This window comes from Pteronotus mesoamericanus, unplaced genomic scaffold, assembly GCF_021234165.1.
Source record: "Pteronotus mesoamericanus isolate MK-2021 breed Mesoamerican mustached bat unplaced genomic scaffold, CSHL_Meso_final contig_27, whole genome shotgun sequence".
NCBI lineage: Eukaryota > Metazoa > Chordata > Mammalia > Chiroptera > Mormoopidae > Pteronotus > Pteronotus mesoamericanus.
In genome coordinates, this window is record NW_026555115.1 from 19,251,268 (window position 1) to 19,274,840 (window position 23,573).

Consider the following 23,573-nt stretch of genomic DNA (forward strand, 5'->3'; position numbering starts at 1 on the left):
CCCTGACCTGCCCAGAGTCAGGAGCTTCCAGCACTTAGGTTTTATGCCTACGGGAAGACCTCCACAAATGATGGTATTTGAGGCAAGGGGGAGATCTGAGGCTGGTGGGGGGGGGCGCTGGGGCGTGCTTCTGGCTTTGCTACCATTGTTGATGCCTAGGTGCCACTTATTCCCCTCACTGTGCCTCAGTACTTTGGGATGGAACCCTGCAGATCGCTTCTGTCCTTTCACTGGAGAATTCTAGCCTCCTAGGAGAGAGGAGAAGTGTCACTGAACCATTTCAATAGGTACTCCCCAGAGTCTTTATACCCCTGCAGGGCTCTGGGTGGCAGGGATAGCAGTAGAACATGGTGTCCTTGTTTCTGATTGCCTGATGAGGGACATGGGACTACACAGGCAAACAGGAGGGCAGAACAGCCACAGGCTGGTGCTTCGTTAGGTGGGGGTTCAAAGGCCCCCTGCAGAGGTGAAGGCCAAGTGGAGACTTACGTGATGAGAAGCTCCTGGGAAAGGTGTTCTAGGCAGAAGGAATAGCAAGCGTGAGACCCTGATAGGAGAGAGACCTTGGTACATTCAAAGGATGGAAAGAGAGTCTCGGGGCTGAAGCAAGCATGCTGGCAGCTTCAGAAGAGGGTACAGGGTTGACAGGCCCAATTGGGGAAGGAGTTTAGAGTCTGTTTCACATGTGATATGAAGCATTTTATTTTTAACTAAAAATGTCCAGAAGAGTGTTACCAAGGGGGAAAGATACACTGATGTGCTCGTTTGTTATGAGCCCTGGAGAATGCTGATGAGAAGTAGCCCTGAGGTTGGGTGTGAGCTCAGGGATGTGGGTTAACACAATCATGTCTGGCTCCAAGCTGGTCGTAGGTAGGGGTGGGCGAGCCAGAGTAGAAATGAGCCCAGCCCCATCTGCACATGTGTGTGCACACCTGCATATACCCACAAGGACAGATGCAGATCCAGGGCCATCCCCTCCTCCAAGAAGCCAGGCTGGGGAGCGGTGCCACCAGCCTGGGCATGCCCCAGCATCTCCTAACCCTCTCTCATCTCAGGGTGGTGGGCTTCTTAGAGTGGATGTGAAAAGGCTGCCTCTCAGGCACAAGCTATAATCACATGGGGGCTGTGTCCATTCATGTCTGGCTGCCTGGAACTTAGCACATGGCCTCCCAATGACTAAGTTACTGTGGGAAGGTGGTGGAAGCTTTGGAAACCAGAGAGGGGATGGGTGGAGGGAAGCACAGATGGACAGAAGACACACAGACAGACACACAGGCATTGGTCTGGCAATCAGCAAAGCTGAGGGAGTTTTGGCCTGCCATTGATTCTGTGCGTCATCACTCTGCTCTGCCTGTTTCCTGTCTTTGCCTGCCATGCCTGCTGTGCAGGAAGCACAGGGCACCACTGTGTGCACTGTGGAGCCCTGAACAGAGGCAAGCCCCTTGTTCACTGCTCAGTGCCAGTGCCGCAGTAGTTGGGTAGGGGTCGGGGGTGGACAGGCAGTGGTTCCATCCTGGTCTGGCAGCTCCATCTTCAAGAGCTCCAAGCCTTGTTGCTGCCAACACCCACTTTCAGAGAAGCCTGGACATGTGACTTTAAGGACGTGAGCATGTGTCCCCATTTCTGCCTGCTCAAAGAAGCAGGGGGCAGTGGTAATGAATGTAGACCCCCCTGGGTTTTGGCCCCGGCTGTGGAACTATGTCTGTGCTCTGGACCCTGCTGTGTAAGAGGGGGTTTGTTATAGCCCCGACTTCCTAGGGTGGTTATAAGCATTAAATAGATAAATACATCCCAGAATGCTGGGGACAGTGCGTGGTATCATGGAGGAACTCAGTCCAAATGGTGATGTTGTTACTTTACTGTTATTGGGTGTGGGCAGACAGCGACAGTGCTCCTCCTATTCCCATGATGCACACAAGACCTTTGTAACTATCAAGTTCATGGTGGGGGTGTATGGACAAAGTTCTGCAGCCTGCCAGCCCCTGACTCCTGCCTCTGTGTGCCAGACGTGAATGAGTGTGAGCTGGGCACACACAACTGCCAGTCGGGCTCCACATGCTACAACACCAAGGGCTCCTTCTACTGCCAGGCGCGGCAGCGCTGTATGGAGGGCTTTCTGCAGGACCCTGAGGGCAACTGTGTGGGTGAGTGGGTAGGGGGCGCCCTGCTGGGGTGTCTTTGGAAGGGGTTGTGGGTCGGGGGGGGGGCGGACTCTGAGGGTTTAGAGATAAGGAGACCTGGCTCGCTGCTTTTACCCTCTCTCAGCCTTGGTATATCCCAACCTGTGAATGGACATGTCAGTGCCTGGCCCCAGGATGCAGTTGCAAAACAGAAGCTCTTATCTTGAGCTCTCTGACCTTGGCTGAGTTACTTCTCTGTGACCTCAGTTTATCCATCTGTGGAGTTGGACTGGATGAATATGTACCAACTTTCTTTTAACCCAGTTAATAGGAAAAATATATCTTATATCTTGATGTGGCATACATATGCATGCGTGCACACACACGACTGGAACACAGGTTTCACAAAAACACTACTGCATGTGATACAGAAATTTATATTTGCAAAGGAGGCTAGCAAGACCTTTATGGTTGATTTCATGCTGCTTTCATGGGTGGAGATCCACAGTTTGACAGATACTAGCCTTGTTGTCCCCACATGGGTCTGAAGAGATCTCATGCTCTTCCTACCTCTCTTCGATGGCTTCCAAAGAGCCCATGGCCTACAGCCAGGGTCCCGCCATCCCCAAGGCTGCTGACCATGAGGCCAGAGGAGGAGCACCAGCGCCCCAGATTACTGGAGTATAGGCATGATCAAGACCACCCTCAACTTGGGGAGGGATGAAAGAGAGGTGAAAAGGCAAATACTGCACAAGGCCAGCACTGGGTGCAGACAGAAACAAGGGATTTGTTAGAGCACAACTTCTGTCATGTACCCTTTCCTACTAAGAACAGCTATGAGCATCCATCTTACAGGAAGGACACTGAGGGATAGAGGGGACTTAACTTTATCTGAAAGCTTTCTCAAGACTCTTTGGGGGTTCGTCTCGCCAGTCTTTGATCTGGAGCACTCCCTTAACAGCTGTGCCCCAACATTGTCACAGGACACGAGCAACCCCTCTTTACAGGGCTCTACAGGGCTGTGGGCATGAGAAGGTCCCTGTGGTCTGCCCTGGGACACCCAGCCAGCGTCAGGGCAAGATGGGAGGGGTCTGCCTGATTGCAAACAGTTCCTCAGTGATTGATTGACTGACAACATTTCCTGAGCACCTGCTGTATGTCAGGGGTTGCAGCAGTTTAATGAGACATCGTGAAGGGTAGAGATTAAATAAGCAAACATATTCTTACAAGTGGTAGTTATTTAGGGTGTTTCCTTAATAATAGAAGAAATAGGGGATGCTTTCCTACCTAGAATTGTCAGGCAAGGCCTCCCTGAGGAGATGACATTGGGACAGGGCCAGTGGGCTCGATGCAGTGTGTGAGGCAGCAATGGAGGAGGAAGTTGGTAGGCTGGGAGGTTTGGAGAAGCCGGAGCAGGGGTATGATGTACCATAGTTATCCTGCAAGTCAGCCTAGATTTCCCCTCTGGCTCTAACTGCTCCATTAGAAAGCAGCTGGCAGGTGCTTGGGTTCTGGGAGTTGAAGCCCCTTGTGCCATGGGACACAGGTAGGACAGTTTGCCCCCATAACCCTTACCTGGTCTCATCTGGAGCCCAGGACTGGCCATCTCCCAATGCAGCCCCGGACCCAGATGCTGGGGCCTGGGGAGGGGCGGTGCCAGGTTGCCTGTCACTCACACTCACCTCTACAGACATCAACGAGTGTACATCGCTGTCTGAACCGTGTCGGCCTGGCTTCAGCTGCATTAACACAGTGGGCTCCTACACATGCCAGAGGAACCCACTGCTCTGCGGGCGTGGCTACCACACCAGCCAGGATGGGACCAAGTGTGTGGGTAAGGCCAGACACCTCCCTGCCCCCTGGCCAGCCTTGGCCTTTCTGGATTTCTAGCCTGTGGGAGACCCCTGTAGAGGGAGAGCTTGGGCCTCAGGGTGCCTTTCTTACCTTCCCTTGGCAGACGTGAATGAGTGTGAGACGGGCACGCACCTCTGCAGGGAGGGCCAGGTGTGCCACAACCTCCCTGGTTTCTACCGCTGTGACTGCAAAGCTGGCTTTCAGCAGGACCCCTTCAGTCGGGCCTGTGTAGGTAGGTGGGGGCTGATAGCCAAGACCCCCCATCTGGCTCAGTGCCCACTCGCCCCAGGCCAGCCTTCTGGCCGCCTCCTCCTTTCTGCAGGCCCTGCCCTCACTGGGCTTGACTGCCCTCCAGCCTTCCTGTCTGACTGTGCCCCTGCTCCCTCTGCTCTGACCCTCTTAGCCTCTGTCCCTGTTGCCCTCTTCTCTTGCCCCTTGCTGTGACCGTCTGTCCCTCTTTTTGCCTCCAGCCTTCTTCCAACACTCTCACTGCCTTTCTCCGCTGTTCCTGGTATTTTTGCCACTCTCCCTGTCTGTTTCTCTCCCTGTCTCTCCTGGGGTCCTGGATCCCTCTTCCCATCCAGCCCCTTCTTCTACCTGGGATGGAGGGAGCTGGCTTCCAGGAGCTGCCCATCCCATCTGTGCCACCTACCCGCAGATGTGAATGAGTGCTGGACCTCCCCTGGCCGCCTGTGCCAGCACACATGTGAGAACACGCTCGGCTCCTATCGCTGTTCCTGTGCCTCTGGCTTCCGGCTGGCTGCTGACGGCAAGCACTGTGAAGGTACCGCTGACCCCGACCTCCGACCTCGGCCTCTGACCCCACAAAAATGCACCTACTACAGAAAGCCCAAATCTGTCCCTAGCCCCCAATCTCACACCTTCACTCATCAGCCCTACCTCATGCCACTTCTCTATTTCTCCATCTGTGCAAACCCTCCCTGGCCTCAGCCAGTTCTGCTGTTTCCTGCCATGAGTCCTCCCCAAGGGCCCAGGGCCCCACTTATATCAGACCAGAGGGGCCGGGTCTCTGTGTCATGTACATCCTTAGACAGGAGCCCTGTGTAGGCATGGATGGCAGCCCAGCCTCTGCCGCTTGGTAAGTTCTGATCCTTGTCACGGTTGCAGTGCCCTGTGGACCAGGCAGGGAACAGAAGTGATATAGGGCCTGTGGCTACCTGAAGAGTCCAGGATATGCTGGCAAAAGTGGGTGGCAGCCACAGAGCACCCATAGGTGGGTGCTGCCCAGCATTGCTGGTCCTGAGTGACCCAGTCTTCCTAGTTTTCCAGATGCCAGAAAAATAGATAGATATTTATTTAAAATTGACTGGTTTTTACTTGTTGCTGATGGACTTAAACCTTTAGACAACACACTAGGAGTTAAACCATGCATGTAATCATGCAGACTGGACTTGGCCCAGGGTTGGTATCTGAAGCCAAATTCTCACCTGTGTGGGATGCACCCAAAGCTGATGGAGGGGACAGTGTGTGAAGCTTCCTTTGCGATGGGTCAGGACCAGTCCAGGGGCAGAGGAATGTGACAGGGCTGCCTAAATCAGACAGCATTTGCATGGGCTCCCAAACCACACCTTCTCACTCTCATCATTTATTCGTGTAAATTATAATCACCTGTGGGCACCTCCCCTCCTCCTGGCTGGGTACAACAGTTGTGGGGATGAGGCCTCTGCCTCCAGGCATTACAGCGGTCATTCATGCACTTTTCGGCCTTTAGGGCTTCACCCTCCCCATCCCTACCTAATGCCACTTAATGACTGGATGTTAGAGACTCAGAGATGAAATCAGTGTGGCCCCTGGCTCCCAGGAGCTCAGAGCCTAGACAAGAGCATTCACTTAGTCTTCCATTCATTCACTTTGTGTGAATGCTGTGTATCTTGTGAAGTCCTAAAGCTCTGGATGTAGATCAGACTTGGCCTTCAAGGCCCTGCAGGATATGACTGCCCTTTCCTCCACTCTCCCTCCACTTCCTCTGCTCTGACCACACCCGCCTCCTTGCTGCTCCTTTACTTCTCCAGGCCTGTGCCCATCTCAGGGTCTTGCTCTTGTGCCTTCTTGTGTATGGAATGCTTCCCTAGATACTTACATGGCTCCAAAATTGCAACCCTCCCAGACATAATCCCTGTGTCTCCTTTCTCTGCTCTTTCTCCATTCACTTTCCACCTTCTGACATGCTAGTTATTTGACTCATTTAATTAGCTCCCTCCCTCCCCTGTTCATCCCCAACACACATGAATGTCAGCTGCCCAGGTGGAGATTTTTGTCCCTCTTGTTCATGGTTACATCTCCAGTTCCTGGGACAGGCCTGGCATGTCATAAGAGGTCAGCAGTTCTTGCCTGGGTGAATGAAAGATGCATCCTCGCCTGCTGGAGCTCAGAGTTCAGTTGATGTTCCATCTGATTGTAAGCCATTAGGTAACCCTTTGCTCAGCCACTCCCACATTGTTCAGCCCTCGCTCTCATGCACATCAGCACTTTCTCCCCCTCCGCACCCATGCAGTTCCTGAGGAGGTCCTTGTTAGCACCTAGGTGACACTTGTCAGAGCTGGCTGTGCCAGGTGCTGAGGGCCCTCGATAGGGAAGCATTTATTTTGACCAGGGGATCTGAGTCCGACCTGTGGCTGCCTCCTCTAGACAGCAGGCCACACCAGGACTCCACAGCAAGCCCAGCCCTGCCCCGGCCTCAGTTGCCTGCCCCAGGTGGGCCACTTGTCCTTATCTGGGCCTTTGACTCCTTATTGGCCCCAAAGGGAGGCTGGAACTAATGTTTTTTCAAGAGGCGGCTCCAGGTGAGCCTGGACCCTGGTCCTGTTCTCTGGGTTGGGAGGGTTCCACCATCACCACCAGCCGGTCTCCCCACAGATGTGAACGAGTGTGAGGCCCAGCGCTGCAGCCAGGAGTGCGCCAACATCTATGGCTCCTACCAGTGCTACTGTCGCCAAGGCTACCAGTTGGCCGAGGATGGGCATACCTGCACAGGTACCTTTTCTCTGCCCAGGGCCCCTTCTTGAGAGGCACCCCTTCCCTGTGTACCCAGCTCCCAGAGAGTCCCTGCTGGGCCGGAGACACACAGGACACACAGAGGCTTTAGTGTCACATCAGAGTTGGAGTCCCATCTCTGTGATCTCCTGGCTGTGTAACTGTGGCACACACTTCCTGAGTCTGATCTTAGGCTCCTCTTCTGCAAAGTGGACACGATGGTCCTGGCCTCAGTGGGATCAAGGGCTCTTCAGTTGAGTGCTATGTTCAGGCCTGTGTTGGTGCCTGGTTGCCCCTTAGCTCATAGTATTTGTGGGGCAGCCCCCGGAAGCAAGCATTAGAATGGGAGTTCTGTGTTGCTGTGTGGACTCGGGCAACTCTCTTCTCTCTGAGCCTTATTGTCCTCAATCTGTAAAATGGGCCCTAAATTCCATGGCTGTGGCAGGGACAGTGTGACTCTCAGTGGCTGGGCTCTGGATGGGCAGGGTCACTGGGTAAGCCTCTCTCTGACAGACATCAACGAGTGTGCTCAGGGTGCCGGCATCCTTTGTGCCTTCCGCTGTGTCAATGTGCCAGGGAGCTACCAGTGTGCATGCCCAGAGCAGGGCTACACCATCATGGCCAACGGGAGATCCTGCAAGGGTAAGTAAGGGGTCCCTGCCCACCGAGGCCTCAGCCAGGGTCCTAGCAGACATAGCCTCACACTGCTTGCTGTGCACTTGGAGCTCTGACACCAAGTGCACAAGCACAGAATGGCCAGTGTCTCCAGTGGTCTATGTCTGGGATAAGAAGGGTGAAAGCCTTTCTGCTGCTCGACCCAGCTTGCAATTTTCCAGACTTGGACTTAGCTCTGGGCCTTTCCTTGGGAGCAGGGCAGGAGTCTTGTGGGGTGTTTCTAAAAGGCATGAGAGACCTGTCCAGTGAGAAACCTGCAGAAGAGCAGCTTCAGGATTCCCAGCCTCTGTCCCCAAGTGTCTGCGATCCTATTCAGGGACTGGGCCAGCCAAGTCTCTGTACTCGGAGGCTGAGGTGGGTCCCCAAGTGTAGGATAAGGGGTACAGAGAGGCTTTTCCCAGAACCACATGCAGAAAGATCCTCCCCCAGACTGGGAAGGCATGGAAAGGAAGAAGGGGACTTCCTGTCACTGGAGACACACAAAGAGTGGCTGGGCAGTCACCTGTTAAATTTGCAATTGAGGGGACTGCTTCCCTGGATGGTTCTGTGACATCTAATCTTCAAAGCTGAAGTCATGATCTATAGTCCAGTACCATCAGAATATACCAAAGCCACCAAATTCTGGGCCTGGCAAGCCACCAGGGCAAAGTGGAGAGAGGCCTAGAATCCACCTGGGGCAGGGTATAGGAGCAGCACTAGCAACCCCAACAACTCAGCTCCTCAGAGCACAGCTCACCTGCCCCCCTGCTGGCTTTCATGACTGAGTCTTCCTCGGTGGTGGGGCTGAGAGCTCGCAGGTCTCTGGGTTGCAGCTTTGGTCCACTAAGGCAGACCCTGGTGTTTCGAGGGAACTAGTGGTCAGGGTTGGCACCCGAAAGGGTACAGAGTTAGACTAACAGTTGCTACCTCTAAATGGATCCTGAGATCAAATTCGTAGGTCTCAGCCAGCTGTTGTTTCTTTTTGTTTGTTTGTTTGTTTTGTTTTAATATAGAATATAGGGTCAGGTAGGGTAGAATGCACATGATGTAGGTTAGAGTGCACTGTGCCCAAAAGGATTGCTTCAGTTCCTTGTGTATCCTTAGTCCCAATGCAAAAGGATTCCTCACTGTAAGTAGATGTAAATAATAATAGCAATAATAAATTAAAGGGCTGTCAGTAAGAACAGGTAAATCAGGGACTTGAATGCCTGCTGGACTCATTTACAGAAGCTAATCTGGTCTCTTCGGCTGCAAAGCACCCTGCTTTTTAATTAAAAAAGTAATTGGTATGGACTCCATAAAAGTAGGGATTTTACCCACCGTAAACTGAGCTGTGTGGGAAATATTTTATGTTCCTAGAATGTGATTTCACTTTTGGAACTGAGGCCTTGTACACCTGATGGAAGAACGCAACTGTGGTCGCTTCTGGGAAGGTTCAGACAGAACTGCAGTGACTTTTGCTCTTGATGGCACTTCAGGTTGAAAACCTGGTCACCTTTAAGACTGTCTCTCTCTGACCCCTCCTCCCTGGCCAATGCTGGCCAGGGTCAGAGGAATGCCCAGATGTCCAAGTGGGCCTGTGCTATACCAAGAGGGCTCCCTGGGCCCAGGCACAGGCCCCAGCTGTGCTGGCCACAGGCTCATCTGACCTCCAGCGCTGATCTTGGACGCTGGTATCCACAGCTCCCCTTGCTGGCCTCCTTATCCCTCTCTGTGCACCCTCTTCTGGAGGGCGGGGGCAGCCCTTTTGCCCCCTCACAGCCTACCCAGTGACCCACTTCCCTGAGATGCAGCGGAACTGAGGCACAGGTCTCCTCTAGGCCGCATCAGCAGCCCCACCTGGGAGTAATCCCTCACATGTGATGCTTGTATTCTCTCTCCAAACCGTTTTGCTGGAAGAGTCTCTGCTATCACAGGTGGACGAGGGCAGAGTTTGAGATGCTGGTTCTGCCTGGTCACGTCCATGTCCTGAGTCATGCCAATGTTGCCCTCTGTGGCCACTGGCCTCTAGAGCTAAGCAGTTGCTCCTTTTTTCTCCCTGGTCCTATTCTGAGTTGAACCAAACACTGAGTCTCACGGCTCCAATGGTGGGAATGCCCTGGGGGGCAGAATGCACCAGTCAGTATCTCATGTCAGCACCTGCCCCTCCTTTATAGTAAGAAATGGGACAGAAAAACGTTAAGGCTTAGAGATTCGGCACGCCTCCTGGAACATACACTCTATGAAGGAACGGCCGTGACTCCTCTTCACTAGCGTGCATAGCAGTGGCCAGCACATGATAGGTGCTCACTGGACGTTCTACCGTGCAACTGAACTGAGAGGCAACTATTGCAAATATTTGGATGTTTTTCCTTCTGGTATCTCTTTATGCCAATATAAACACATATATAGAGAGGATAGGGCAAAAGTAAGTTTATAGTTGTTCATATGGAAGATAATACAATAAGTAATAATACAAGAATAAACTCTGTATTTCGATACTCGCAACTGTCAACCTCTTTTGCCCCACCCTGTACATACGCAATACAATATTGTCTAAGATCATGCTGAAAATAACCTTGAATCCTGCTTTTTGTTTTCTTTTTTAGTGTATGTGAAGCCCTTGTCAGCTTGCCCCGAATAAGGGCTAGCTTTTAGCAATGCTGTCAGTCTTCCCACTGACTTTGTCCCCTACTTCTGCATGTCTGAGTTGCAGCACCACCACCTGGGTGATGTGCAGGGACACTCCCTGGTGCGCGGCCTTGAGCTCTCCCTTTGGCTGGAGCTCTCCAGGGGAGACTTCAGGGTCAAATGCCTGCAGACTCCAGGGACTTGGCAGCACCAAGGGGCAAGAACGCTGGGGTCTTAGGGAAGTCCTGCAACAGCTTCCCCAGCCACTGAGCCTTGAGCTCCCCCTGCCACTTCTGGACACGTCTATCGACAGTGGCCCAGGAAAGACAGTGAAGCTGCTGCCATCTCATTCCTGTTCCACTGCCACCCAGGCTTCGGGGTCAGGACTTCCTGCTCACATTGTGGGCGGGCTGGCATAGGGTAAGGAAGAGAAGGAGGTCCTCCCAATGTGTGGATTCAATTAATGAACCATCAGGACACCCACCACGCCCATCCTGGCCCCACCAGCTCTGGCTCCTGCCATGTTTTCTCCCACTCTCCTTTCTGCCTCCCTAGGCAATTGGGATCATGACATTTTGCAGAGGAAGAAACTGAGACTTGGGAGAGGTGAATGAACATGAGCCGATCTGCATTGTAGAGTGTGGTAGACAGCCACCCAGAGTCTGAAGCAGGCCTGGGCTTGAGAGGCAGCCCCATCCTGGGGCAGCTGCCCAACCCTGGGCATGTCTGCATAGGGGGGAGGTGACACCCACACCTGCCTTGTGGAGTTGTGAGGGTACATGAGCACGTGAGTGTGATGTGCCTGCAGCACTGAATGAAAGTCAGGTAAACTCATGACGCAAGTTGGCTGTTGCTGTCATTACTATTATGTTGCAGCTGGTATTATTAGGAGTCAGCTTGGCATCATGATTAGATCACACATTTTGACATCAGGTGGACCTGGCGTCTAGCTCCAGCTGCCTTGGTGACGGCTGCATGACCTTGAGCAAGGTTACATCCCTCTTGGATCCCCAGTTCCCTTCTCTGGGGAGGTCAGTGACCCTCACTCCGATGGACTGGCATGAGGATTGGCAGAGGAGAAATCCCTAAACTGGGTCAGTGTGGAGGACTGGAGAATAAAATCTGAAGCCCTCTAGGAAGTGCCTGACACACCCCTGCTCCCCCCACTCCAGGCACAGGAAGGTCTCTGGAACCCATTTATTTGATCTACATGTTGCCTGAGAAACACGCGCGCGCGCGCGCGCGCACACACACACACACACACACACTTGCACTACATGCTTGCTTCTCTGAGCTTTTGTCAGAGATATTTACTCGTGTGTGTGTGTGTGTGTGTGTGTGTGTGTGTGTTCCAGTGTCTTAAATGGGCCCTCCTTGCATGTGTGTGGGTCTGCTTGAGCTTATATATATGCCCAGCCATATGCACAAGAATTGTGAGCATGTCTGTGCAGAGTATGGGGGTATTCATAGCTGTGCATCTCAGAGTATATATTTACAACTGGTGAGTCTTGATTCTCTACCCAAAAATCCATGTAGAGAACCTGCTATGTGCCTGGCACTCTGCTGGGTGCTGGGGACCCCACACAACTGAGGAAGACATGTTCCCACACCCACCTTCTGGATCTCACACTGAGGAGGGGGAAGGTGGGAAACAGAACAGACAGACAAAATAGCTTGTATGTATCCGAGAGCAGGACAAGCAGTACGAGGGGAATAAAATGGGAAGGCATGGAGGGTGATAGGGAGGATAGTCAGGGAGGGCATCCTATAGGGTGTGACCCTAAGCTGAGCCTGAAAGATGAGAAGAAGCCAACTGTGGAATAAGGGTCAGGGCACAAGGACAGCTCGGAAATGTCTAGCAGGACTGCAACCTGAGTGAAGAGGGGCTCAGCGAAGGGCCAGGGAGGCCCTGCAATATAGGGCTTGGCATTTGTAGGGGGGCGTAGGGCTTTTATTCTGGGAACGCCGAAAGCCTTCAGAGAACATGACAAAAAACAATTTATATTTTAAAGCAAGGCCCTCTGGCTGCTGGGCATGGAGGGGACTAGATGGTATGTTTGTAGCACAGGCTGGAATTGTGAGCTGTGCCTGACAGGATGAGCTGCTCTGAGACCCAGGCTGGAGGGCTGGGTGATTCATACTAGAGTCCCTAGTGTGGGGCATCCCTGCCATCCCCCTTTCCTCCCCACAGATCTGGACGAATGTGCACTGGGCACCCACAACTGCTCTGAGGCCGAGACTTGCTACAACATCCAGGGCAGCTTCCGCTGCCTGCGCTTTGAGTGCCCTCCAAACTACATTCGAGTCTCTGAAACGTGAGTGTCTCTACCCTAGCCTTGGGCCTGGGACCCTGTACAGATCCCATGCTGCCTAGGGAGAGGCCCAGAGACCCATGGCCCCTGTCATCACCACATCCTGCTCTTCACCTGCCCCCACTGCAGAGTCTGTGGTCAAACCACAAATGGCGCAAATGAAAGCACTTTGCAGAAAGTTGAGAGTCAAGAGAATGAGCGGAAGATGCACAGAAAATCTCTGTCTTTCTTACACATGTGCTCGCGCAAGCACGCGCGCGCCTGCACGCACCCCCCTCCCCACACACACACACCATATTATCTATTGCTGTCTAACATGTTATCCTAATATTTAGCACCTTAACCTGACAAACATATCTCACACAGCTCTGAGGGTCAGGAACCAGGAGCAGCTTAGCTCGGTGGTTCTGGCCCAGGGTCTTGTGGGGCTGTAGAATCCTGCTGCCCAGTCACATAGCGTGGAGCAGAGGGCTTCAGCTCCTCACCAGGTAGGCCTCTCCAAGACGAGACATGCCTTCTCCCAGCACAGGTCATGGAGAGAATCAGTGACAGTCCTTTGCAGAAGTGACACATGGTTATAAAAATATTCAAACAATAAAAGCATGGAAACCAGTTTTTGCCCCTTCCATCAAACAGATCTCACAACTGCTGACTGGTCGGAGTGTATCCATGCTCTCTTTTCTCTGAGCATAAAGCACACGTCATGATGGTGTCACACAGACACACTCAGTTGTTCCCAGCTTGCTTCCTCTACCTTGTGGTTCTCTTTTGCATCTGCATACAGCCTGCCTCAGATGGTGTTTCCTAGCATGAATGTGTCCTTTCTTGCTGCCCTGCTGGCAGTTTGTTATTTTTCACTATTACACGTGGGGAATGTCCATGATTTAGGAAGTATGTTTGGGTGACCCTAGGCAAGTAACCTCCCTTCTCTGGGTCGCAGCTGTCTCATCTGCAACATGGGAATGATAGAAGCACCACCCCTGGGGTGGATGTGCGCATCAGAGGAGTGAAGACGTATGTTTGGCACACAGTGCATGGCACAGCATGGCATGAGTGCTGTGTCTGTGCTACTTGGCGATGTTCCTGCCCTGGCTTGGCATGGCCTTGTACTGTGGCATGCCAGTTAGAGAATTCTGCTCAGAAGATCTTTAGAGATGCTGAGCCCTAATGCTTAAATAGCATTCCATCTGGGAAGCAGTCAGATTTTATACTAGTTTAATGATGGGGATGCCAGTGGCTCAGAGGGCCAGAAAGAGACCACATTCCTGCTGTGCTTAAAAATTGAGGCCTGGGGCCCGCTCCTGGGTTTGGCAGAGCTTTTCTCATCACCCTCATCTAGCATAGCCATGTCTCGAAGCTTCTGCCTGGAAAGGGCAGGGCATCCCAAGGCAGAGGAGGAAATGACCCAGAAGCAGCCAATTAATGGAAGAAAAGGAATTTGAAAAATGATTGAAACAATAAAAACACCCTGACTTGGGAATCTATGCAAATGGGCAGTGTGTGAGTTAAAAAAAAAAATGGATGGAGGTACAATGGAGCATGGGGTGCAGTCAGAGCTGCCAACAAACTGGCAGGCACTGTGCTAAGTGCTGCATGTCTGTAAACGTGCCCATCCTCCCAACGAAACCACAAGGTTATAAACCCACCTTATAGATGAGGAAACAGACCCACGTGGGTAAGGTGCCTTAACAGATGCTACAAGGCTACTAAGGGTAGAGCTGGCCCTCAAGCCTGCCTCGTCCTTGTCCAGGATGGTGGACGGCAGGGGTGGGAGAGCTTGAGATGGATGTACGCGAGCCCCCAGCCCACTGACCAAGTCCCATGCATCCCGCAGGAAGTGTGAGCGCACTACGTGCCTTGACATTTTGGAGTGCCAGAACTCACCGGCTCGCATCACATACTACCAGCTCAGCTTCCAGACCAGCCTCCTTGTGCCGGCTCACATTTTCCGCATCAGCCCAGTGCCCGCCTTTGCAGGGGACACCATTGCTCTGACCATCACCAGGGGCAATGAGGAGGGCTACTTTGGCACACGTCGGCTCAATGCCTACACAGGCCTTGTCTACCTGCAGCGGTCAGTACATGAGCCGCGGGACTTTGCCCTGGACGTGGAGATGAAGCTGTGGCGGCAGGGCTCTGTCACCACCTTCCTGATCAAGATGCACATCTTCTTTACCACCTTTGCCCTGTGAGGCACCTGCCTGAGTGCACTGCGGGGGCCGTCTCACCTGGGGTCTCCCTGCTGTCCCTGTGCCACCCTATGCCCAACCCTCCAGCGCACCTCTATGTGGGCACTCATTACCAAGTGTGTGGGGCCGGGTTATTGGTCCAGTTTTTGCTATAACTGTAAATTAAATTTACGGACTTGATTCCTCTTGGGTTCCTTGTAGGGATCTTGGCAGTGGGAGGTATAGAGAAGCTTTGAAAGCAGTTCGGGGTCACTTCAGGTGCTCTGTAGGAGGAGTAAGAGGACCGAAGACTAGAAGATGACCAAAGACTGGGAAGAGAGACCACGCTGGGGCTTTTGGACTCAACTGGAAGATGTGTCCCCAAAGTTGATATTCCATTTCATGTTTCACTGTGATTACTTCTTTACTTTAAAAAAAAATCACTAAGTTTTTAAGTTCTCTAAGCTTTTACTTATTAAAAAAAAATCACTTTACGTTTTTAAGTTTTTGTTTAATTGTAAAAGTAGTACACATACATTGCAAAAAAAATTCAAATAGTACAAGAGAGTTACAAACTAAAAAAATGAGATAAGAAAAAATGCTCTACTTCTGCAAAGTGTTTGAATTTTTCTTTTAAGTGTGAATTTAATGATGGGATCTGAATGTCCCAGCTTCCCCAGGCTGGATATTGAGTCAACTGTTGATTAGACCTTCCTTGATTGTCTTACTCGAGGAGTTCTCCCCAAACTAAGAGGCCCCTTGGAGGTGAAAGGGTCACAGTGTCATCATGCTGGCTTTGTGATCATTTCTCCATTCACCACTGCTTCTCCTCCCTCCTTTCCCCTCTTCTCCTCCTTCCCCAAATGCGGGCCTCAGCTGGTGGGTCACTTTGGAATAGTCCAAGAACTCCAGTCCTAGTCCCTGTCATTGAGGCCTGAACACATCAAGTCAGACAGTGGACTTGGACAGGAACCCAAAGGATGAGCGGATTCATTTTTCTTCTCTGTAGACTTCTGGGGCTTTCAGGCTGGGGTAAAGCAGGAGGACTCTGGTGTGAGGCCCCCAAACACACACTTTTGCCACAGCCCCGGCTCTCTAAAGCAGCAGATTTCAGGCTATACAGTGTGTGACTCTGTGGGTCCTGTATGTAGTGGACAGTGCATAGCAGCCAGCATTTAAAAAATGAGATAGACACTATCAAAGTGCCTATACCTGGTGACACAAGGAGCTTCCAACAAACTGGCAGGCACTGTGCTAAGTGCTGCATGTCTGTAAACGTGCCCATCCTCCCAACGAAACCACAAGGTTATAAACCCACCTTATAGATGAGGAAACAGACCCACGTGGGTAAGGTGCCTTAACAGATGCTACAAGGCTACTAAGGGTAGAGCTGGCCCTCAAGCCTGCCTCGTCCTTGTCCAGGATGGTGGACGGCAGGGTTGGGAGAGCTTGAGATGAATGTACGCGAGCCCCCAGCCCACTGACCAAGTCCCATGCATCCCGCAGGAAGTGTGAGCGCACTTGACTGCACCCCATGCTCCATTGTGTCACCAGGTATAGGCACTTTGATACGTGACACAGGGGAATACTTGTGTCACGAAACAGGCAGTGCATGTGTCTGTGTGTACACCGATGGTGCTACCAGCTTTGGCTGTGATGCATAATCTATTTCCAGCTGTGTGGTAGAAATGGAGACCCACAGGCTGTTGGGGATTGTGGGACACTGGGAGCACGTGCCCTGTGTGGAGGGCGTGGCGTTTTCAGCTCCCAAAACTGCTGCCTTCTGGGGACCTGGGTCCAGATAGCCAGATATTCTCATTCTTCAAGACAAGTTCTCAAAGTACATTTTGATGTAAAAATCTCTCAACTTTAAAATGTGGTGATTGATTAAAACTTGTAAGGGTGAACCTGCTGTGGAAGGCCCACCATCTTGTGCTCTTATCTCCCCCTGTTCTTCACTGGCTCTGGCCCTAAGGGCTTGCAGCAGAAGCCAGGATGCCCTTCTCACTGCCCAGCTGCCTCCATTCCTCTGTTTCTGAGAACCAAAGCTCGCAAATCTGTCAGACATGCTTACTTACCAGGCAGGGACCGGTAGAGAATAGACTTCACTCAAGAAACAGATTAGGGACACCAGCAAGGGATGGGCAACACCTGGCTGGCTGGCAGAGGCCCCAACAATCTTAAAAGAGACTCCTGCACTGTCCAGGGTCCTTCCTCCAGCTGACAAGCACCCGCCGTGGGAGCTCAGTTGTCTGACGTCACCTCCTGGGGTTTCATCTCCCTCTGCAGCGCAGGGGATCCTCATGTTCTCTCACAGAGCTGCTCTGCAGACACTGACACACAAAGCCTCCAGCTTAGCGCTCACTCACCTGAGGGTCTCGGAAAACAATTTTCCTTCTGGTTTTAGAGTTTATCTAAGATTCAGTGACTCCAGAATTCCAGGCCTGGAAGGAGTTTGGCAAGTCACAGTATGGGAGAGTAGTCTTTACAAATGTATCCCCACTTCAGACTCCAGACAGAAGCTTGAGGATCCCCAAAAACACCCTTCCAAATGTTAGGCTTTCGTGTCCTTAGGATGTGTCAGTGTCCAGGCATGAAGGGTGACAGTTCACACACAGTGTTGCCAACCCAGGAGCCTTTGGTGTCAGCAGTTTTATTGGTGCTCACTCACGTACTGCCAGTGTGGCTGGCCTTTAGTGTCCAGTTCCTCTTGGAGGCGAGACTGATATGGCATGTCCCAAAGTCCCTATCATAAGTCAGATTGTTAGACTACCCAGTGCTCAGTGCCCCCAGGTAAACAAAGATACTCCAGTCAGGACTTCCCAGGGACCTATAGATAACCTCACAGGAGCCAAGGGCAAAGGCCAGACTTTTTTCAGGTAAGAGAAGGTCAGCCCCTCCAGCCTCTGGCTGAAGCTTTTTTTTTAACAGAATGAACATATTTGGGCATCTACATTTAGTGTTACTTGTTACCTCTTGATGTACAGTCAAGATAAACTTGTGATAAACTTGTGCGGAATCGCTTAGCATAGAAATGAGTGAATGGTTTCTCAGGCTGAACATCTCCCATTGGTGTTATATCCTGAGAAGGCTGTAACTCCGTGTTCAGTGTGTTTGGCCATCGGTGTAAGTATAACCTTACCAACAATGCCAGTGCTATGCCATATTGCAGTAGGTAAATGTGATCTGGAAAGTGAGACTGGGGCCCTTTCAGATATTATCAATTCACCTGGCCCATCAAAATGTGTCCCAGGATAAAGGCCACTCAGGTTTGCAGCTTCCATTTAACCTTGTCAGGTACCAAAAGCAAGAGCAGACTTTGCTTCACCTTTCAGGCATCTGGTGTAATTGAGATAAGAGACAATATCCTCTTTCGCCAAGCCTCTTGAGATAATGTAATGCTGGACCAGTATTCTGCTGGGTTTCCCTCATTCATAACTCATTTGCTCCCTTTCCCCCCACCCTCTCCACTTGCACTCCAGTTCTTCCACCCCTGGAAAGGACATTAGATTTGGCCCCTGTGCTGGTCCAGATTACAGGCAACAATACTAGTCTAGCAGTTGCCTCCCCTCAGTCCACTCCGATCCTGTTAAGGTGGGTTGTACAGCACTGGTGGGCCACCACAGCCAGCAGGCATAGAACCGCATTCATTGCCAACCAGATTCTGCCAAAAGGGGGTGAATTCAGGGTCCATCCCACCAGGCCCTTAAGAATTGTGATGTCAAGGTTTAAAGGTTTTAGGCACAGTTTTTTGCTTAGAAATCCTCTCTGCTTCTGGCACCCACAGTTTCAGCCTTGGCCCTGGGACAACGGCATTAGATAGGAAAAAAGCAAGTTGAGGTGATACTGGGGGGAAAATGTAGTCATGCCAATGTCCTTTCCCTGGGGGAAGAGTTGTGTCATCATAACAGCAGCGCTCCCCCCAGATCACCTAGAAAACCAGAGGAATCTATCCTGGGGAACACTCTCTTTGCACTCCTCATATTGAATGTGAGCACCCACTGCTGATGCCATGTTAACCAGCCCTTCGTGCCTGCATCTCCCCCACCCTGCTACAGACAACCAGGGTTTCAGTTGCTGTTCCTATTTCTCTATCTAGCCACTAATCCAAGGGAGACCTCTGCCCATTGTGCGACATGACACTGGACTGTCACTGTGTCTTTGAAGAAATGTGAATTGGTGGTCCAAGTCGACGTACTATCTCCTGCGCCAATAACTTACAGTATCTTGAGCATTTCCATCTACCACTGGGCTGACTGAGCATGCAATGCCCAGTTCAGAGGAAATACTTCTTCCTCTTGGGACCCATTTGCGGAATCCCAGGGCTTCCATAATTAGTCCATTTGCCAGCTCCAGGGGATCTTCCCTTAGCTACCTACAATTTCTGTCTTTCTGGTTGACAGGACAGTTCTTGTTGACATTTTGTGTCTCAGAGGAGGCGAATGGAGTATGTCTAGATTTAACCAGCTTCTTCATTGCTGCAGCCCCCAAATGTCCACTTGTTTCATGGACCCAGGTGGCCACCTCAAAGGAATACACTAGTATACCTGCTTGCCAATTCCTATCTCTTTCTGATTCTGGACCAGAGTTATGGGCATCAGCATGTCTCTTTAGTGCACCTGCAAGTCCCCATACTAATTTCCATAGAGCCAGGCCCACATTGGAGACCCTTTAATAGACCAGATTTTTTTCTTTTTTTAAATGAAAAATGTGTTTTATTTATTTAAAATCATAACAGAAATCTAGAGATGGATAATATTTTTTTAATTTTATTTTTAAATCATGTTTATTCTATAACAGTTGCCTCAATTTTTCCTCCTTTGCCCTCTTCCACCCATCCCACCCCCATCCCCGGCTCCCACAATCAATTCCCACTCTGTTGCCCATGTCCATGGGTCATTCATGCATGTTCTTTGTTTAGTCCCTTCTCCTTCCCACCATTGTTCTCCCTCCCCATCCCCTCTGGTCACTTTCAGTCTGCTCCATGTTTCCTTGCCTGTGGTTTATTTTGTTCATTAGTTTGTTTTGTTAAATAGATTCCTCTTATAGGTGAGAACACATGATACTTATCTTTCATCAACTGGCTTATTTCATTTAGCATAACATTCTCCAGTTCCATCCTTGATGTCGCAAAAGGTAGGAGTTCTTTCTTTTTCTTTTAAAATGCAGATTGATTTTATTTATTTATTTTTTTAAATGTCAAGATGTATTATAAAAATACTAAAAATTTTAAATCCATTATAAAGTGTCAGCAATTAAGACCAGATGGCTACAGCACAGAAATAATCAAGTAGATCACTGAAATAAAATGAGCATTCTAGAAAAAAATGTATATATCTGTCTAACAATGTAATACATAATTAAATTGATATTTCAAATCAACTGGGAAAATAAGGCTTATTCGACAAATAAGCAGTATGGACCACTATTACTTGAAGTGAAACAAATATAGAGCCCTATTTCACACATTGTACAAAAAATATTCAGGTGAGTTAAAAATCAGTATGTAAAATCTAAGGGGTTTTAGGAGTAAATTCAAAATAATATTTTTCTTACCCTGAAGTAACATATTCAAACCCAGAAGCTATAAAGTAGTAAAATATTGACACCATGACTATATTAAACATTTAAGACTATATAGTAATATACATGTTTAAAAAGTTAAAGGAGAAGTGATAGAATAGGGAAGTATTTGCAACACATCTGAAAAAGGGTGAGTAGTTTTTTCTGTTTTGTTTTTTCAGGGCAAAAATTCTATAAACAGTTAATCAAAAAATGGATAAAGAACACCAAAAAGTCAGTTAAAGCTTTTTAAAAAAATAATAGAAATAGGCAAGAAATATACAAAAACAGGTTTAGTTTCAACAAATAATAAAGTAACAAAATAACATCATTGTCACAATCAGATTAATAAATATTAAAAATACTGGTAATATCAAGTATTGGTGACTATGAAAGGAACTGGTATTCATAGACTCTTCTTCTTCATCTTCTTAAATCAGTTCCTTTAGCATATTTTGCACTGCTGGTGTGGTGGAGATGTATTCTTTCAGCCTTCTTTTTCAGGGAAACCCCTTATTTCGCCTTCCATTTCAATTGAGAGCCTTGCTAGGTAGAGCAGTCTTGGCTGCAGGCCTTTGCTTTTCATGACTTGGAATATTTCTTGCTATTCCCTTCTGGCTTGTAGTGTTTCTGTTTAGAAGTCAGCTGCTAGATGTACCAGGGCTCCCTTATATGTTACTACCTAGTTCTCCCTTGCTTCCTTTAGGATCCTCTGTTTGTCTTTGATATTTGCCATTTTAATTGTGATGTGTCTTGGAGTGGGCCTCATTGAGTTTCTCTTCAATGTGCTTCCTGGACTTGTGTGACTCTTTCTCTCCTCCAATGAGGGAAGTTTCCCATCATTACTTTTTCAAACAGGGTCTCTATCCTCTGCTCCTCTTCTTCTCCTTCTAGTGTCCCTATTATACGGATATTATTATGTTTCAGGTTGTCCTGCGTTTCCCTGAATGCCTCTTCATTCTTTCGGAGTCTTTTTTCATTTCCTTGCTCTTTCTGGGAGCTTTTTTCTACCTTGTACTCCAGCTCGCTTATTCGATCCTCTGCTTCATCGAACCTGCTTTTGATTCCTTCTACTGTGTTCTTCAATTCAGAAATGGTATTCTTCATTTCCTCTTGCCTCTTATTGATAGTTTCTATGTCCTTTTTCATGCTGATACAGTTTGCAGTAAGTTCCTCGTAGTTTCCCTGTAGTGTTTTGTAGTTCTCTCTGAGCTCATTGAGCTACCTGAGAACTGTTGTTTTGAACTCAATATCTGATAGTTTACTTGCCTCTATTTCATCTATTTCTCTTTCTGGGGATTCCTTCTTTGCCTTCAAGTGAGATGTATTTGTCTTCCCATTATTTGTGAGTCTCTTCTCTTTTGCTTCTGCTGCTTAATTGATATGTCTTGATTTCCTGACTTTGTGGTGTGAACTACTATGGTAGGAGACCGCTGTTTTTTCTTTCTGGATCTGCCTCTGATGATGTCAGATGTTGATCCTGTCTGATCTTAGGCAGTCTGTTCAAGACTTTCAGGAATCTACTGTCTGTGGCTGTCTCCTTCAGCTGTTAATCTAGTCACTCTGTACTCAGCAGGCCAGCTTAAAGACACCACAGGACAGTGCAGAGTCCCTCCTGGGAGCGGGGCTATTGTGTCCTCTCACGTTGTGGCCACTCTGGGGAATGGTCCCCTGAGCAAGATGGCTGCTGCCATCTGGGGGATGAGTCAGCACCGGGATCCCACCAGCTACTCTCGGTTCTCTTCCCAAAGCCTCCTTTGCCAGTCTCTCCCCAGGCATCTCCAGCCCACTCTGCCCCTGCGTTTGACAGAGCCCAGGGTAAGTGGCTGCAAATAAAAATTTATGCGTTGGCCCTTTAAATAGCTCTTTGCATCTCCAGCTGCCTGTCTCTGGCAGAGAGCAACCCTGTTGCTTGTTGCAGCTGGCTGTTATCTGTGTACTTTTTGGGCTTTGGTGCTGTGGGCTGGAGGTGCCCACTTACGGTTGAGACCCCGCTCTTCTCAGGGGGATCCAAGTGGCCGTTTCAATATCCTTCAGGTGCTGCCATCTGTGGGTGCCCCGCCCACCTTCTCAAGTTTCTACCGCACTCTTTACCAGTCAGGTTGTGCTAAAGCTGATTCTTCTGTCTTTCTGAGGTTATGAGGCTCCTCTCTTGCTCTTGTTCAGCTGTTTGTTCCAGGTGATTTCTCCACAATTTAGTTATAATTCCAGGTTGGTCCTGGGAGGAGGTCAGTGTGACTTCCGCTCACTCCTCTGCCATCTTGATTCTCAGATCTAGACCAGTTTTTCATTGCTCTTCCTGAACATGCTGTTGGCCACCACCTGTGAGTCAATGCAAAACCGAACAGGACAAGTAGCATGCAATCAGCCTATTCTGCTGACTTGCTTTACCTTCTCCCATCAGAGGGCAGCCTTCCAACAGGATGTTGTCCATATACCTTGAAACTGCTTTCCATACACCAAGCAGCTTCCTTTTGGTCAGTCAAGAGCCTTCATAGGGCACCATACATGGGATGGTAGGATATGACTTTGGAACCTCGAGTGATTCCAAAGTCAGCTGAAGGGGGAAAATCTTGCTTGTGGTTATGTCAAGTACCTTCTAGCACTCCCCTGGTAGCATCTTCCTGCACAAACATGTTCATTTGCTTACAGCATCTCTTCTGGAAACCCGCTGCCCTTCCCATCAGAGCATTTCCTTCAACTCATCCATGACATGGTGTATATTTCAGATTTTGAGATTATTTCATAGCCTTCAGTCATAAGAGCAGTGTCAATCAAGGCCAATGCCCAGCCATGTGCAGTTGTTTCCCTAATGGAAAATTTCTGGACCCAAATCTCAGCAGTCACTCGGGTGGCACTCACAGCTATGCTTTAAGCCCCAGTTTGCATGAGGACTCCAGGGATTCTTTTTGTCAATTTTATCTACAGGAGCTAGCAATGTCCCCAGGTGTGAAATATGTATCCTCCAAAACCCAAGTAAACTGACCAGTTGCAGGTCTGCTAACATGTTTTCTCTACCAGCATTACTTGTCTAATCAGTTTTGCCTGAAGAGCAGATGTGCGTGTCTTCTCCTTTACATTTGTGAAGGGGAAGTGTTTCCCAGTCAAATACAATGTCCATTCTCATTTGATGATGCAACCACAGCATCTGTTCAAACATTCCTGTGTTCATTGAAATATTTGCCTTAATCCCACCAGCCATTGCATTTCTGTACCCTCCCAGTCCAACTGTAGCCCCATTAGAACTTTACCAAAAGGTTTTGGAATCACAGTACATTGGGATCCCATCCAATAAAACA

At 49.7% G+C, this 23,573-nt stretch overlaps 1 protein-coding gene across 2 annotated transcripts in view; it reads left to right on the top strand.

Moving 5' to 3' along the window:
• The window catches only part of FBLN2 (fibulin 2), a 96,077-nt gene extending 80,933 nt beyond the window's left edge, over window positions 1-15,144 (top strand). For both annotated transcript variants that reach the window (XM_054575088.1, XM_054575087.1), the window contains 8 exons: window positions 2,007-2,144; window positions 3,811-3,954; window positions 4,078-4,206; window positions 4,633-4,758; window positions 6,852-6,968; window positions 7,482-7,610; window positions 12,424-12,547; window positions 14,379-15,144. In XM_054575088.1, coding sequence (XP_054431063.1) covers window positions 2,007-2,144; window positions 3,811-3,954; window positions 4,078-4,206; window positions 4,633-4,758; window positions 6,852-6,968; window positions 7,482-7,610; window positions 12,424-12,547; window positions 14,379-14,736 — 1,265 coding nt within the window. In that variant the 3' untranslated portion in view covers window positions 14,737-15,144. The remainder of the gene's footprint in view (window positions 1-2,006; window positions 2,145-3,810; window positions 3,955-4,077; window positions 4,207-4,632; window positions 4,759-6,851; window positions 6,969-7,481; window positions 7,611-12,423; window positions 12,548-14,378) is intronic.
• Window positions 15,145-23,573: the final 8,429 nt, after the last annotated feature.